At 39.8% G+C, this 16313-nt stretch overlaps 1 protein-coding gene across 1 annotated transcript in view; it reads left to right on the top strand.

Annotated features, from left to right (window-relative positions):
• WWC2 (WW and C2 domain containing 2) overlaps nucleotides 1-12050 on the top strand; it is a 55760-nt gene extending 43710 nt beyond the window's left edge. The window contains exons 14-20 of the mRNA XM_010021531.1: nucleotides 2488-2686; nucleotides 4374-4538; nucleotides 4833-4948; nucleotides 5915-6107; nucleotides 8035-8199; nucleotides 10642-10734; nucleotides 11802-12050. Coding sequence (XP_010019833.1) covers nucleotides 2488-2686; nucleotides 4374-4538; nucleotides 4833-4948; nucleotides 5915-6107; nucleotides 8035-8199; nucleotides 10642-10734; nucleotides 11802-12050 — 1180 coding nt within the window. The remainder of the gene's footprint in view (nucleotides 1-2487; nucleotides 2687-4373; nucleotides 4539-4832; nucleotides 4949-5914; nucleotides 6108-8034; nucleotides 8200-10641; nucleotides 10735-11801) is intronic.
• Nucleotides 12051-16313: the final 4263 nt, after the last annotated feature.

Below are 16313 nucleotides of genomic sequence, written 5' to 3'. Positions count from 1 at the left end.
AGGAAATTGTATGTAGGAAATGAACTAAAATGCCTGAATAAGAAAATGTTACTGCTGAGATTCTAATCCAAAACTCTCATCTGTAGAAATAAGTACAGCTTGCGTTAGCTCCTTGGGGACACTTGTACTTCAGTGAGTTTTCTTACAGACTGGAAAGCTAGCTTAAACTGTTGAGAAGGTAAATAAGATTAGAGTAGAACATAATCAATCCTTGCAAAATTTGGTTTTCTTGCCCGTTCCCTTACCCGTGCCCCCATCACTTTGAATTTGATTGGCAGATCAAGAGGAAGCCACTGAATGTGGAAAGGATGTATAGGCATACAGGCCTGGGTGGCTTCTTGGATTTTCTGTTTAGTTTTGTTTGCTCTTAATAACAAGTGGTGTCTACGATCATCTTCCCTTCTCTGACCTCCATCTTTCCCCTGCTCTCTTCACCTTTCAAGTCCACTACCATTCAGCACTAGAATATAGAAAAACTATAGAAGAATAAATTGACACAGCTGAGAGGAAAAGTAGATAATGTAGAATATAAAAAGAATGTCAACAAAATATTCAGTAAGGTAAAGTTAGGTCATGGCTGGCATCTTTTTCTGAAGCTGTAATTAGCAGTCAAGTGTCTTCAGTGCAGGCAAATAGCAGTTTTTCTTTCATTGGCCATGGTCTGCATATATATATATATGTGTATATGCATATAGTACAGATACGTACAATGATAAAAATTCATCCTGGAAAATGCTGCTGTGTTATAACTGTATTTTCCGTAACATCAAATTGGATAGATTAGTACGTTATTGAACCTTTACAGACAGAGGAGTAGATTTGGCTTGAGGTCTCACCGATATCTGTTTCCACACTGTTTAGGAGAGCTGTTCGTTTTTGGAGTAGGTAGAGTCTGGATGACTACTTTTTATTACTTGTGTCAGGATAATATTTTCATCGGTTGGGAAGTCATAGGTTTGTCACAGCAAAATCGGAGGCATTGGTTGACTCTTTAACTTTTTTAATTGAAATGAAAGTAAGCACTCTTGTAAAACAAAGCCAGTGAGCAATTTATCTTTTACTTCTCTGTTTACCCCTCTTTCTGGCCTGATGCAAATAAGCTGGCTGATAATTATTAAAAGAAAGTCCCAACGAACCACCTTTTAAACATACTTCTGATAGACTTTATCTTCTATTCCCACCTCTTTTCTAAGTGTTTCCTAATTGTTTAATCTATTAAAATGGCTGTTTTCAGTAGACCATGCAAATTGTTCACCTACATTTATGTGAATACAGAAGCAGCATTATGGGAATTACATTACACTAACATTTAACTTGGGATTGGTTTGTCAAAATGTTGGGTACCTGCTCTCCAGACTATACATAGCAGACAACTTCAATAATAGCCTTTGTCCCAGGAAGCTTGGGGAATAAAGGCTATGCCCAAATTCAAAAAACAACCCCAAATTTCTCACAGGCCTAATTTCTTTTGGTTTAATTAATGTCAAACTTAAGTTACTTAAGTTTTTAATAATAACAACAATATATACAAAGTCACTACCAGAAAATATAGTAATAGTACTATAAATCTGGGGTGAACATTTTTTTCCAGAATGATCTTGCTTGGCTCACTTTTTCTTCTTGCTTTAGCTAGCTTCAGTGCTTTCTGTTCTGCAGTGAATGTCCATTATTTAAAGCCAATACCAGAAATGGACTAATGCATAGGCACAGAAAAGATGTAAAACAATTACTACGCTCATTCATGTGTATGAGAAGCTGTGCAATAGGTAAATAACATGTACAAATTGCATTAGGAATGTCTTCATCAAGCTGCTACTAAAGTGAGACCTGCAAGTTAGCTAGTATTGCCTTTACCCACGTAACATCCATTCATATTTGTTACATTAAAAGAATGCAGCCATATAACAGTTTCAAGTTACTCCCTGTGCTTAAACTTAGCCTTGCAAGATGCACTCTTCTAAGTCTCACTTAATACATTATGAATCGATCTTAAGCAGCTGTGGCCCTAGCTATTTTCTTCTTCATTTTCCTTACTTTAGTGGTTTCTCTGGAGGTTTTGGTTTGTTTGTTTCTTTAAAAGATGAAAAGACGTCACTGCTTTTCAGTGATGCTCACATCCTTCTGAAAATTTAAGTTTTTGTCATGTTTTTAATTAACATTAAGATCATATTTCCTCCCATATGGGACATGATCTTCAGTGTTCACAGTACTGAACCAGAAGATAAATTAGGATAGAGGCAGAAATAGCTACCTCTCTTGCCTACTACCTTACCAGGCACAGAAATTCCTTTTTGGGAAATGTTTCTGCAAGGGGCGGGTGGAGTTTCTCACTCCTCTTTTTCACCTCGTTTTCCATTTGACCTCTGATTTGTTGATGTTTCATTTTCTTGGCATTCAGTCTTTTAGTTGATGGGGTCAACTTCTATCATGCATCACCAGCAAGTGTTAGTTTACATACAAGTAAAGACAGTGTTTTGTGTCTGGCAGGTGTATTAGAGTAGCAATACTTCCATCCTCAACTGATACCAGCTGCCTGTTCCGCACAAAAGTTCATCCTGCCATGGAAACCATTTTACTCAACGAAATATTCAGAGTAGCCATTTCCCAAGTGACACTGCTGCAGAAGACACTGAGAGTAGATGTTTGTGCGGTCCAAGTCAGTAGAAGTCGCCGGGAAGAATGCTTGGTATGCAGCTTTATTTCTGCTTTTTTTTCTTTGCGTGCGTTTGTTTATAGTGTCCCCTCTTATTTTGACGGTCAAGGCTGCTAAAATTCCACAGTAGCTGGCGATCAACTCTGAAGCAAAACGTGGTTGTTGCTGTAGTACTTAAAATACTACTTTTCTGTAAGATTTCCGATACGGAATCTAATCCTGGATGGAAATTTTTGGAGGTGTTTCGATGGTTCTAACACTGAAGGATACAAAGGCGAAGGAAAAAAACCACCTTAGCCCTTTAATTACAGATTGATACCATCTTAGGTATTTGTACATAAACTATCCCATAAACTTCATTGCAACATTACTCTAACACTTGATTTTAAAGTAAAAGTTGCATAAGAGCCACAGTATGTCCAAAAAAAAAAGCAAACCCTCATTATCACAACTTATCAGAAAGAACAAACTAAAACTACATTTTTGCTTTTTGTTGTAAATTATATGATGTCCCTTTTTTAGTCTTTAAGATCTGTAGAAATAATAAAAGTGTGCGTGACATTCATAGATCAGCCTGTTGGGAACTGGCACTTCTAAAATATTGTTGTTAATTGTGGTCATCAGCTAATTAGAGATGCTTCATTTACTTTCAGATTGCTTCTGCGTGGTCTGGTACAACTGAGTTTAGTTATTTACCATGAGCCTGACTTCGTAGCCCAGCGAGATTTTTAGTTACAACACACTGAAGAGACGCTAGAATGTGACGGGGTACTTCAGCTCTGACTACTGGGAACAGCCTCTCACTTCCAAAAATGCAGAAGTTAACTTAATTACTGGGGAACGTGTTGGCCTTTTTCAGTATGTAAGAGGTTTCCCCTTAAGTAAGGGAAGGGCAGTAGGACGAATATGCAACAAAATGCAGGATACAAAGGTGAAGGAAAAAAATACCACCAATAACAGAAAACCATGAAAAACATAAGGGTTAATCACAAGATCAAAATAAGGAGTTGGGAGTACCACCCACTCCAGCAGAAAGCCTTGGGCAGCAAGACGAGAGTCTTGGCAAGAGCTGTGTATGTAGCCCAGCAGCTGTGAAGATGATTTGCTCTGCCAAGGAACAGAGGATTTTAATCTCCAAGGCACAGCCCAAACACAAGTACTTCATAAGTTTTCCCAGAGTCCCAACTCAGTGGATGTCAGTGCTTGTCCAAATGAAGAGGTTTCTTTAATCTCTTTTACTGTCTTTTCATGTGCTTCCTCACTGGTTAGAGCAAACAAGGTCACCCGTTATTGTTTGCTGTATTGATGAATTTTGTGGTAGAACAACTGAAAAATTGACTGAAACTTGCTTCTCCGTGAATTGATGCTCCGGGTTTCATTGACACAGTTTTTCATTAGTGAAAGCTGTAGAAAGCAGACGTATGTCTTACAGTGCTACAGAGGGGTTTGCGTGTGTGCACACAAGAAGATGTTCTGCACACTGAAATAAAAGATGGCAGAACGGATGATATGAAGGACCTCTCCGTGTACTGCTATTTGTTTATTTTAACTAGAAGTGGAGGGAGATAGAAAATTGTACCTTTAATAAGGGCACGAAGATTCATGTCAAATTGGTGCAGCCTATTTTACATGACAAGTACCTGTAGAATTTATTTTCATCTGTTTTGTGGGAAATAAAACAAATGTAAACAATTTTCTTCCACTTTCTTCTTCTGTGCAGGCTGGGACTCAGATCAGTCTGGCAGATCTGTCATTTTCTGATGAGAATTGTACTCTGTGGTACAACCTGTTGCCTTGCAAGCAAATTCCTGGTAAAAAACCCAAGGAACAAAATGAAGAATCCATGTTTCTGTTAAGCAAGCAGTCACTGGACTCATTGGACTTGGTGAGCAATGTGTTGGAAAGGGAGATGTGACGTTAAAAGGGGACAGGCCCATATTTGATTGCATTATCATTTTACAAACAATCTATTTTTGATTGAGATTTACTCTATATAAAACTAATCAGTTAACATGCTGCACACTGACAGTTCAATCCCCTTATACCTGTGATCCAAGTCATGTGCTTGCTAGTGTCAGGGAGCAGCAGGGTAATGCAGCTCTTGCCAGGATTGTCAGGTTTTTTACCTATGTCATGTATCACACAATTCTGGTTTCATCTTCTCTTTCTCTGTGAGCAGGATGCTGTGTCAGCTCTGCTGGAGAGGACATCTGCTGAGCTGGAAGCAGTAGAACAAGAGCTGGCTGAAGATGACGAGGAGGAGGAACAGGAGCAAAGGGGCTCTGAAGAAGACTGGTAAAGCCACTTTTCTGCCCTCACTGTTCATGCCTGAATGATTCCACACATTCCTTCTATTCTTAGTCAAATGAAAGGACTGTACTTTTTGAGATCATAGACTCATAGAATGATTTGGGTTGGAAGGGACCTTTAAAGATTGTCTAGTACAACCTGCCTAGACCAGGTTGCTTAAAGCCCCATCCAGCCTGGCTGTGAACACTTCCAGGGATGGGGCAGCCACAGCTTTTCAGGCAGCCTGTTGCAGTTTCTAACCAACAGTCTTGTTCTGTTGTGTGGCCAATTCATTCACCTTCTTTCAGCTTTATAATACCTTGGCTGCTCTGGTGACTCATACTGCTGATGCTCCTCCATTCCATGTACATCTTCCTGTGAAGCCACCCAGGGAGTCTAAGCCACTGGAGGTGTACTAGAATGTCTTGTATCAAATATTAGTTTCATCAATGTTAATAAGCAACTAAGATTTGAAAAGAGCTGCTGTCTAACAGAGTCAGTGTATGTGTGTGCTTCCACTGATGGTCTTGTTTTTGAAGGCCATGTGAGCTTTCCAAAGAAACAGATTTCTTGCTAAATTGCTATGTTGAGTTCCTATGCAATTTCTTAGCTGAAGTGTAGAAATAAACTTGCTTTATTACAGGGGAAAGAGAGACTCATGCATTTGTTTTATGAATTTGTTGCAACCAGAGTCCTTCAGTGATATCAACATAACAGCCACTGAATGTAGTGTAGTGTTGTCATAATGATCTCGAAGGTGAACTGTAGTAGAGCTTGCTGGGGTTTACTGGAGCAGATAATGAAATGTGCCTTTAGGTGAACTTAATGGAAGCATTTTGGGTGATACTTCTGTTTTCCCTGTCAGGAAAATATGTACATTATATATGGGTCAAGGCCTTAGGCCTTCTCATTTATTTCTCTTGTGGGCTTTTCCAGTTTGAGAGTAAGCCTGGACTGCTTCTGTTCATACAGGTTAGAAATGCTCGCAGAAGCCTCTGATGACATAGGGGATGAAGAGGAAGACGGCATTAAGCCGGCAATAGAAGGCAACTGTACTGATGGCATGGGGTTACTCGCTGATGCACCAGAAACAAGTGAAGACAAGGACAGAGAGAACAGTGATGAGGCCCATGAAAGCCAGCAATCTGCTGTAATACTAACACTGGTGAATATCTTAAAATACACATTCCTGCGGTAGCTTGCTGTGTCTGGAGATACATTTCTGAGCAGTTAATGTAAAAGTCTGCTGCATCTGAGCATTTGCAATTTGATGTGGCCTTTGCTGTAGCACTTGTCAGTATATACTTTGAATGAAATCAGTGTGGTCACATCTAAGCTATGAAGAGGACATTTAACAGACATGCTAGGCAGGACGTCAGAGCCAATTAACTAAAAATGTATGTCGTTTTTGTGGTTTTTATTGCACAGGGAGAATATTCAAAATACACATACAGTTCAGTGGCTGCAACTTGTGCATATTTAGACTATTTCTGCACATCTGTTTCATTGTTTCCTTTTTTTTCTTTTCTGATTCATCTGATAAACAGGGGGAAAGGCAGAACAGGGGTCAAGATCTCTAAACCAATGAGGATGAGGGGATTCCCTGATTTCATCCCTTTATTTTAGGGTGTGAAATACAAAAACTGGCTTAGCAGAGAAGAGGAAGAAAGATTAATGAACAGAAAACTCCAAAATGTGTTAAACTGTATACGATTGAATAACCCACATGCTGCATATAACAAGAACATGCAATGAGAAATTTTTAACTGTTCACTTTAAATTACAGTCCACCTTTCTGAAAGTACTTTTAGTAAATTTTAGTAAACATATCCCTAACATGGTAGCTCATACTCTAGAAATAAAATTTCTTTCTGCATCTTAATGAAAACACTGTTGCATATGTTAAACCCACAGGTTCTGTAAAATAGCAAAGGTAAAAAGGCAAAGAATGACATCTCGCTCCTTGTGACAATACATAAGTTCAGCACCTCAGTGGACTTGCTGGAAATGGTAATTAACTTCCAATTAATGTGTCAGGATGCCAAATGAGCTACAGCCATGGTACAAAGGGACTGACAGTCTGCTGGGTAGCAAGTAAATATAGATCAAAGCCCTAAATCAGCAAGGGGGAGACATCAAGGACAACATCTGAAGGTTAGGCACGCACACAAGTGTATTGCTAAGCCTGGGCTGGACAGGCCCAGACAGCGAGTGAAAGACATAGCAGACCTCATTGTAAAGCCAGCCACAGCACGGATCTTTGTGTGCCAGATCCTCTCAGGGTTGCACTTGTGTTATTTGGGTCATTGTATTTATCACCTGCACATTGAAAACCATGAACCTCATTAAATTACCCAAGCTGAAGAAAATGCCCCAGCGCACATCAGTGACATCCGGTGTGCCAGCTGCTCCAGTGCTTGTTCCCTGGCTGTCAAGAGGAATGCTGTGTGTAAGTAAGTATGGGCTGCGCCACCTGCAGGGATGTGGCCACCTGAGGCTCTGTGGCACGTTTTGCAGGCAGCAGGCCATTCCAGGGGACAGTGTCTTTTCCCTGGGGCCACAGGGCTTGTGCAACTCTGCAGATCACAGTAAAGCAGCCCCGCTGCTGGGGCTTGGGGACACGTGACAGTATGTCTGGAAGAAGCTGGGCAATGTATCTTCACCAGCTGCCCCTTTCAGTGTGCAGAGGCACAGTCTCTAGCATGGCAGAACCTTGCTGTTCTGCAAATGCAGAACAGAATAAATATAAATGCGCAATAATAATAATGTCTGCAAGTGGCAAAGCAAAACACTAGTTGCACTGTGGTTGCATCAGACCACCTACAGGTCAGCACAGGCCTTTCTGCAAAAGCTTTGGTTTTTCTGGATACAAAGAGCATCTTCCCAGACTCTCTCCACACACTGTTAGGCGTTTTGGGAATTTTGTGTTTCTTAGCATAGCTTCTCTGTATGTGCAAGATGCTTTTTGCTGCTGGTCTTTTTCCATCCATTGCAAGGTAATAAGGATGCTTGTAAAATCCGAAGGCAAAAAAACTGTGTGGTGGCATGTGTCTGTATATAGTAGTTCTTATAAGTTAAATTCCTTTTCATAGGTTGATAAAGAGACTAACACTGAGGAATCTGTTAACGAGAACACAACAGTCCGACCCAAGGACAGAGCCAGCTGGAGCTCAAGACAGCATCCCTTTGTCAGGAACAGCATGATAGTGCGCTCACAAACCTTCTCTCCAGGCGAGCGGAACCAATACATCTGTAGGGTAAGAGGAAAAACACTTGGAATGAGGAGCTATTAACTGAAGAGTCATTTAACTTCTTGGGAATGATGCATTAATGACAGTGAGTCATGTACCAATTTTCCCTGTGAGAGGCAAAGCCTGTGCTTTCTCTAGATTCTTTCTTTCCCTAACTGACCTGATGCATAGTAGAATTGACTTTCAGCAGAGTTGCATACTCCTGCAAAACCGCTTTACTAGGGCAAAAACTCATTTCTTGGAGAGAAGTAACACAGATGCCTGTGCTGTCTATCTGCAAAAAACGTGTTTCCCTGTGTGTCAGCAGCTACAGCTCTCTCACAGCAAAAAATTTGTTAAAACACAGAATAGAGTTCACTGTAAACTGCCATTGCATTACCATATTTTAATAGTGTAACCATTTAAGGGTAACGGTGTGGAAAGAGCTCCGTCATCAGTTTAAATCTCACTTTGTACCTCTACTGGTTTTAAATCTGTGCAGCCCAAATCCTGCTCTAATAACATCTTTGAAAGATGTGTGAGTGCTGCCTAGGGGCTGAGTTTTAAATGTGGCTTCGGCAACAAAGTTCTCTAGTCTCCAGATCTGTGGTAGCATGGAAGAAGATTAAATTGTCAGCCTTGTTCCTGCTAAACTAACTGTGAAAATCATGTGTTTAAAGATTTAAGCATGAATTCCCAGCTGTATAATTTTAATTACAGACACCCTAGAAAAGGCAGTTATAGTTTCTACAGGTTACTCACACAAGTAAGACTCTTTAGGAAAATACTTGCACTTTTAATTCTTTTCCAGCTCAGTTAAAGGTGGTTGCCTTAATCATTTGGGAACATTAAAGTTGATTGCTTCTCTGTGATTCATACTGGCCTAAAAAAATAGTAAAATTTATGGTCAGTATTTACACACTTACGTAACTATTCCATATACCCTCCAGAATGAAGCACTGCAGATTGTTTAGTAACAGTCTTTACTTAATTTGGGTAGGTTACTGGCTGAATTCAGAACATAGCCTTCATCTTCATCTCCATATACTGGAAATCGGTTGTATTGGCAAAAAATGATAGCCTTAGCTTGCTGCGTATGGAGGTCATTTATAGGAAGTAACACTAGTTGCTCTGATAGTTAGTATAAGCTCCATACATTTTTGCATTTGGAAGAGTACTGGGGTTTTGTAGTTTTGAACATTGCTGCCAGAAGCCAGAGTCTGGAAGAACATACCTTAAGTAAACCATTCTTTTCTCATTGTGTATGGTATTGCCTGGAAGCAAAGCACTCCGGGGGAAATGCATATTTACACAGATGAATCTTCTGCAGTTTCAGAAATCCCCGTAGTCCACTGTCGCGGCTCAGGAGTGGCACTGTAGCTGCACCCGAGCCCACAGAGAGGGCTGGTCAGCATGGGTTTTCCCAGTCCTAGTCCCCAGCTTGCTCCACAAGCATACCCAGTTGTGCTTGCTTGGTGGTGCTGTTCTAGCTGCTCTCTTCAGAAGAGGTGGCCTAGCTATAAGAAAGTGCCTACTCCCATACGATGTTACAGAAAACACAAAGATTCCCGAGCCTTAAAGGACAGACCTGAAGTCTGTTGGTGCCTTTGAAAATTGCCCTTTAGAAGTACTTAAAGAGTGTCAGTGATGACAGCACCTGTGCTTATCCAGGGGTGAGCTCCCAGTAGTGGCTTCATGGTGAGAAGACAGATTTGTCTCGAGAGGTATATTCATACTGCAAGAGGTTGTATTTCTCACCCCCAACTTCCAGTCAGTCCAGCATAAGTATGTTTAGGATGCTCTGGCTTTGGTTATTGAAGTGTTACCACAATGATTCTTTTTGTCCATCCTGTTCTGAAGAGGTGAAATAAATACCTTGCAGGTAGATGCTTCTGTTTTCTCTGAAGGTTACCACCATGCGTGCTGATGCATCTAACAATCAGTCAGCATTGATGTATGTGGAACTAATGCTATAATGAAGAAGAAACTCCTGCTGAGCTGTGGTGCATATTTTTGAGAAGCAGGAAGTGCTTCTGAAGGAAGCTGTAGGCACCCCAAACTTGTTACAAATAATAATAATAATAATACAAAACCACAGTTGTTTGGACAGACGCGTGTCTACAGCAATTTACCTTCACTGTGGTAGATTTGTTAAAAGCCTGCCCCTGGTAAATGAAATCCGTAGTGTATAATCTGCAGCCAGACAGTGATTTGGCAGTACTTAATAACCATAGTTGTCTTCCTTGCTGTCTTCCTTGCATTCCTAAAAAGTCTGTTTACTCTCTGTTTAGTAAGATCGATGGTTGTCTTGCTTTAGGAATAGAATTTTAAAGTAGATGCTTATTCTAGTTGAAAAAATTTTTACTTTATACTAAGAATGACCTACATGTATATGAGCACTGAGGTTATATCAATACAGCTGTATATGTATGTGAATGTGCTTTATCTCTGTTATGTACATTTTGACAGCTGAATCGGAGTGACAGTGACAGCTCAACACTAGCCAAAAAGTCTCTCTTTGTGAGAAATGCCACAGAACGGCGGAGCCTGAGAGTTAAACGGGTATGTGCTACTTTACCTGGACATGGTTTAAAACAAAGTATGGGGAGAGAAGGAATAACACATGGTTTGAAATAAAGCATATTGTTTATTTCAGCAAAAGCGATGCAAGTACTACATGTAGTCCTGTATGTAGTTCCTGGTTGAAATCTCACCACAGTGGTCTCAGTGCTGTGCCTTCCCCCATGAACCAAGCTGATGTTGTTCTAGTGGTGGCTGAAGCCAGCAGCCAGTCACTGGTGCTCGGCATCGTGGCATTTACTGCAGAACTTCAGCTTGTTGCTGTCAAAGGGATGTGGGTTAAGGAACCCAACTACTGCAAAGTGACCCAAGGTGACTTATGCTACACAAAAGTCAACACCAACAAAATATACCTTGAGCAAGTTTTGGTCAACATTTCAAGGATTCAGGTGTCCTTTTAAAGGGGATTTACTCTTCTCCAAGACTGAGTAGCAAAATGATTGAAGGACAAGAGAGTAAGGTATTTCTCTTGCATGGAGTTCATTCTTGCGTTAAGTTGAAAGCTCTATTTTAATCTTGATTGTAACTTTAAAAACGCTTCAGAGAGAGTTTTTACCAGGTAGCAGGATTACATTTGGCATAAAGAAAGAAATACTGAATAGTTTGGGATAGCTTCTCATGCGAAAAGTCACCGTCAAAGGACAGTAAATAATGTGAAATATGCTAAAGTAATGCATTTTTACAAAGTTTGTAACAGTATGTGTTTGCTTAGGCCCATGAAAAAGCAAATGCTTGTAAAAATAAATACAGAAGTTGAAATCTATGGAGAAGTCTGCATAGTGTTGTCCTGGGGAGCAGAATAGGTTTTTTGGTTTTAACTTGTAAATATATCATTGTACATTTGGTCGGAGAAACTTTTGCATTTATTTTTAGCTAGTGCCTGAAGAAAAACTGCAGAATAGATGAATTTTTGGACTTGGATCTCATCACAGCAGCTTTCTGCTAAAGAAAAACAAAAATATTTGAGCTTTTCTGACTGTATCATGTCAAAGCCTACCCCAGCCTCTCTAGATAATAACTTTTATTTTTCTGTCTCCCAACTGATTCAGCCTGTTTGCCAACCAATCATGCGAAGAGCTACACAAGAGTGCCCTGTACGCACTTCCCTTGACTTGGAGCTGGACCTCCAGGCATCACGCACGAGGCAGAATCGACTGAATGATGAGCTTCAGGCCTTGCGGGATCTTAAACAAAAGCTTGAGGAAATGAAAGGCAGAGGAGAGACAGAGCTTCCCCTGTGTGTGCTAGAGGATGAACGATTCCAGAAACTCTTGAAACAGGCTGAAAAACAGGTATGAGCAGCATACAGATACTGTGTGAGTAAATGCACATAGGCCCCTGCCTTTTCTATTAATTTGTTAAAGAATTCGGTCTCTCATGTTAAAAGATATTCTTACAGAAGCTCACAGTTGACTAAATACACTTCTGAATTGCATAGTGTAAACAGTATTTCTTTATTGGTCAATACTACAGTATTTAAACCTAGAATTTGATGTAGTGTTTTTTTAGTAGTCTCTAAATACTTTGGTAATGCAGAGTAGAAACTTTGGAGTAATAGCAGTGGTGTAGTAAAACAGGATTTACTTAAAAGTTAATTTAAAATTCTTATGTGCCAGCTGTACTTCTCCAAACACGCACATAGGTTTTGCCCTTGAGAATTAGGTGATTTGCAGCCTGCACAGAACTTGAGAGAGGCAGTGGATGTTACCTATAGTGGTAGGGGTATGTGGGAAAGGTAGTACTTCCACTACGGCTTATTTCCTTATGCAGGACTTACTTGTTCTAGTTTTGGCACAGGAAAGCCAAATTCTATTCTCTGTGTGATGGTCTCTAAAACAATCAAATATGTATATATGCACTGTCTCTAAACTCTGTAAGGTAGTGGGATGCCAGGATAAACGAGACAATAAACAAGACAGAACGAGTGAGAGGCAACAGTGACAAGTTGAAACATGGAAAATTACAACAAGATACATTAAAAGGTCGGAATGTTGTTTGTTGGTTTTAAATTTTGAAGGTGATCATACACTGGAATATGGGCCTAGTGAGGTTGTTAAGAGAGGAAAAAGAAGTTGGACAAAACAAACCATTGGTTTATGATGTAAATGTGTTATGCCTGTAACTTAAACATTGTTCAGTTCTGGTTCCCCTTCTCAAACTGGATAATAAGGCTACAGGGGGTTGACAAGGATGGTCAGAGGAGGAAACACCTTCCATGTCAGGAGTGGCTAAGTAACTACAGCTGAAGTCTATAAAATCATGGGTGAGGTGGAGCTATAGCTAGTGGAGTTCTAAAATCACTGTAAAGTACTAGGAGAGTTTAGGTTGAGCATTGACAAATGTTCTGAGAAAAACCTGTGGGTAAAATGGAATAAGACAGTGCAATGTTTAAACATCACACAGCGTTACTCTGGTTTTTTACTATGTGAATTCATTAGATTAATTTGATCTTTCTAAGTTGTAACCCATAAAAATAGTAGTAGCTTTATATAAAAGGATAGCTAAATTTTAGAAATTCATAGTTTAAACCTAATGCTGGGTGCAGGATAGAAATGATAATTTCTAATTGCTTATTTAAAACTGTTCCCACTCTAAAACTATTCCCACTAGAACAGAGTATGCCTCTGCAACATTCAATATTATAAATCCTTTGGATTTGTGCTTTCTTATTTCAGCTTGCTCTTTCAAGGCAGCAGATAGGTTTGTCATATTTTATATCTCTGGTGTCAGTGATCAGCAACATAACACACACTGTGATGAGGAATAAGGGTAATAATGTACGTTCCTAAAATACATGCAGGCTGCAGCATAGCATTCAAGTCCTTCGTTCCAAGCTGGACGTCAGAACAAGGATCACAGCCACTCCACTGCTTTGAAGAGCACTTGCAAAGTTTCTGGAAATATTTTTACCATTAAAATCATTGCAGCTTTCCCCTGTGGAGCAAAACAACCCTGAGAATACTGTACTCTGCTCTCAGTTTCCTCTTGGGTTAGTGAAACGCAGCAGCCTAGAGAACATTGTCATAGATTATTTTTTAGGTCCTGCAGGCATTATAATGGTGCAGACTAATGCAGCAGCTGGAAGTGCCAGAGAAATTGAGTCTCAAGTGAAAAATGAAACCGTAGATGTAGGGGATGTTGAAAATCAGTGGCTGCCTGCTAGCACACACTTACTCTGCTTGAAGCCAAATACACAGACTCCATACCTTCCCTCCCCTTCCTACCACACCTTCCTAAGTACAAGTATGTAAAGCTCACCAATACCTGCAGATCAGAAAACAGTAGGTAATTCTACGCATCAGAAACATATTCTCCTGTTTAGATTGCATTTTTTTGTGAGAAATCACACAGTATCTCAAAGTTTGAGCCTTAAGTCCTCATACAGGTGAGTTTTCAGACACCTAGTGTCCTGTGAAGAACTTCCTCTTTGTGTGTGCCCAAAAAAGATTCCTGTAACTATCTGTAAATGTCTTTATTTCTTTTCAGTACATCTTTTACGTAGAGGTAATTTGCAAGTAACTCATTAACAGCACAAATATGTCCCTGTTGCAGTGTTTTGATGTTCAGCACAGCAGTTTTTCTTTAGATTCACTTTCTTTCTTCTATACAAAAACCACTGAAGAACAAGACAGGAATTAGCATTTCACCTTTAATTTTGATAGTGGTTCTTCATTATTAACTCACTCTTAGGAATCTCTGCCTCTGCACTTAGCTTTTCTGGCACTTATTTTTGGCACTTATTAAATGTATGGCCAATGTATTAGCGTGCTTTTCTGTATTTTATATAGATGGAGGATTCACTGTCATTATAAATCACCCAAGATAGACAGTGCAAATATAAAATTGGTCGTGTACATACCTTCACATACGCACACGCTTGGAGACATAGGGCAGAAATCAAAGTTGCTCTGAGAGCATCTTGAAAAAATAAAAGGATTAAAAAAACCCCATGGTTACAAAGTATGAAAACAAAAGAAGCCATCTGTGCTGTTAACCTGAAATGCAGTAGTGACAAGATTCTCATGTATAGTGAGGGAAAAGATAAAAGATTTTGAAATATGGTATGTTTAGTGCTTTGATGATAAATATTAACTAGGGGAGCTGATAAAACATATGGCCACTGACATATGTAAAATTAATTAAGACAGTAACAGTTGTCATTGCAAATTTGTGTTCACTAACAAGGAAAACAATATTTATAGGTTAATTTCATTTTAAAATCATACATATTTTGGAGTCAGGGGCTGAAGAAGTTAACAGCAGTACAAACTGACTGGATTTTGAGTGAGTTTTTGAAAGGGTGGTGCTCTTTCATGTAAAACACTTTCATATAGAACACTGGAGTGCGTTTCAACAGACAGAGGGTACCACTGTCCTGCTGTGAATGGATTTCTATAGCTGCCCAGTATGGAACTGCTAGTATGGACTGACTTTTTTGAATCAGTTGGTTTTGTTGTTTGGGAGTCTACTGGGTTGAATTCAGAACTGGAGACATGAACTCCTAAGTTACAAACCAACTTTGAAGATCACTGGTTTTGGCTTGGGTGTGTGTTTTAGTTTGAGGTAACAGAACAGCATTTTCAGGTCTGAGTGCCTGAAGTCAAGCATCAAAAATTAACCTCTAAAGAACTTCTAAAATTGTTTAAGAACATGAACCTCCCCTATTAAATTCTGATGGCTTGTACGTGAGTGCAGGGACTGTCAGCCAGATGTCTAGAAATGAAGCTAAGTGCACACACAAAGTGGCATTGCCCATGCCAGGCACCCTACGCACAATGGGTTCTGTGTTCTGTGCAGGTGTTCTGGGACTCATCTGCATATGAATGGTGACCATCTGTGTAAGAAACACAGGTGACTGTCCACCTGAGAAGAGCTGCTGTTCAAATTACTGGGCATTCAGAAACACTGGATTAAGTTTTTTAATAAACAAAACACAGCTCTTACCAGCAGTCTGCTGTCAAAGCGGTACATGGTACAGCTGCGATTGTCCTGTTGTTGCAGCAGTGCTTGGTGAAGATGTGTAATAACCCCAGCCATACTGAGGTGCAGAAATACTGTAATTTACTGGCAGGTATGTACCTGCTTAACAGTGCCCACATGAAGATTGATCCTTGACCTGTTGTCATCAGTGGTGTTCTGTTCACTTGCCTTAGTTGCTTTTACACCTCCCCAGTGCAAATGAATGAAGTGTCCCATACAAAACAGGTGTCGTGTCATGCATAAAAGCACAAAAGTTTATGAGTATTAACTTCACTACCGAGGTCAACAAAACCTGAAGGTGCATTTTGAGAGCACACCTTCTCTGGTCCTTGTCTGTAGTCTCAGAGTAGGTATAGGCAATTTTCCTAAGAACTTTCATTAGGAAATAGAAGTATATTGCATGGGAAGAGAATCACTGTCTCCCAGTTCTAAAGATATTTGGATAGACAATATCTGCCCATAGAAATTTAGGTATTGTCTAACTCTGGCCCTAAGACAAATCTCATCAAAATTTATAATACTCTAGTAGCCACCTGAGATGGCATGGGATTTGCTGCTCTATTTATTCTTTATATATATAT

Source organism: Nestor notabilis, unplaced genomic scaffold, assembly GCF_000696875.1.
Source record: "Nestor notabilis isolate BGI_N333 unplaced genomic scaffold, ASM69687v1 scaffold22219, whole genome shotgun sequence".
NCBI classification, from domain to species: Eukaryota; Metazoa; Chordata; class Aves; order Psittaciformes; family Psittacidae; genus Nestor; species Nestor notabilis.
This window is presented reverse-complemented; position numbering and strand designations above follow the sequence as displayed.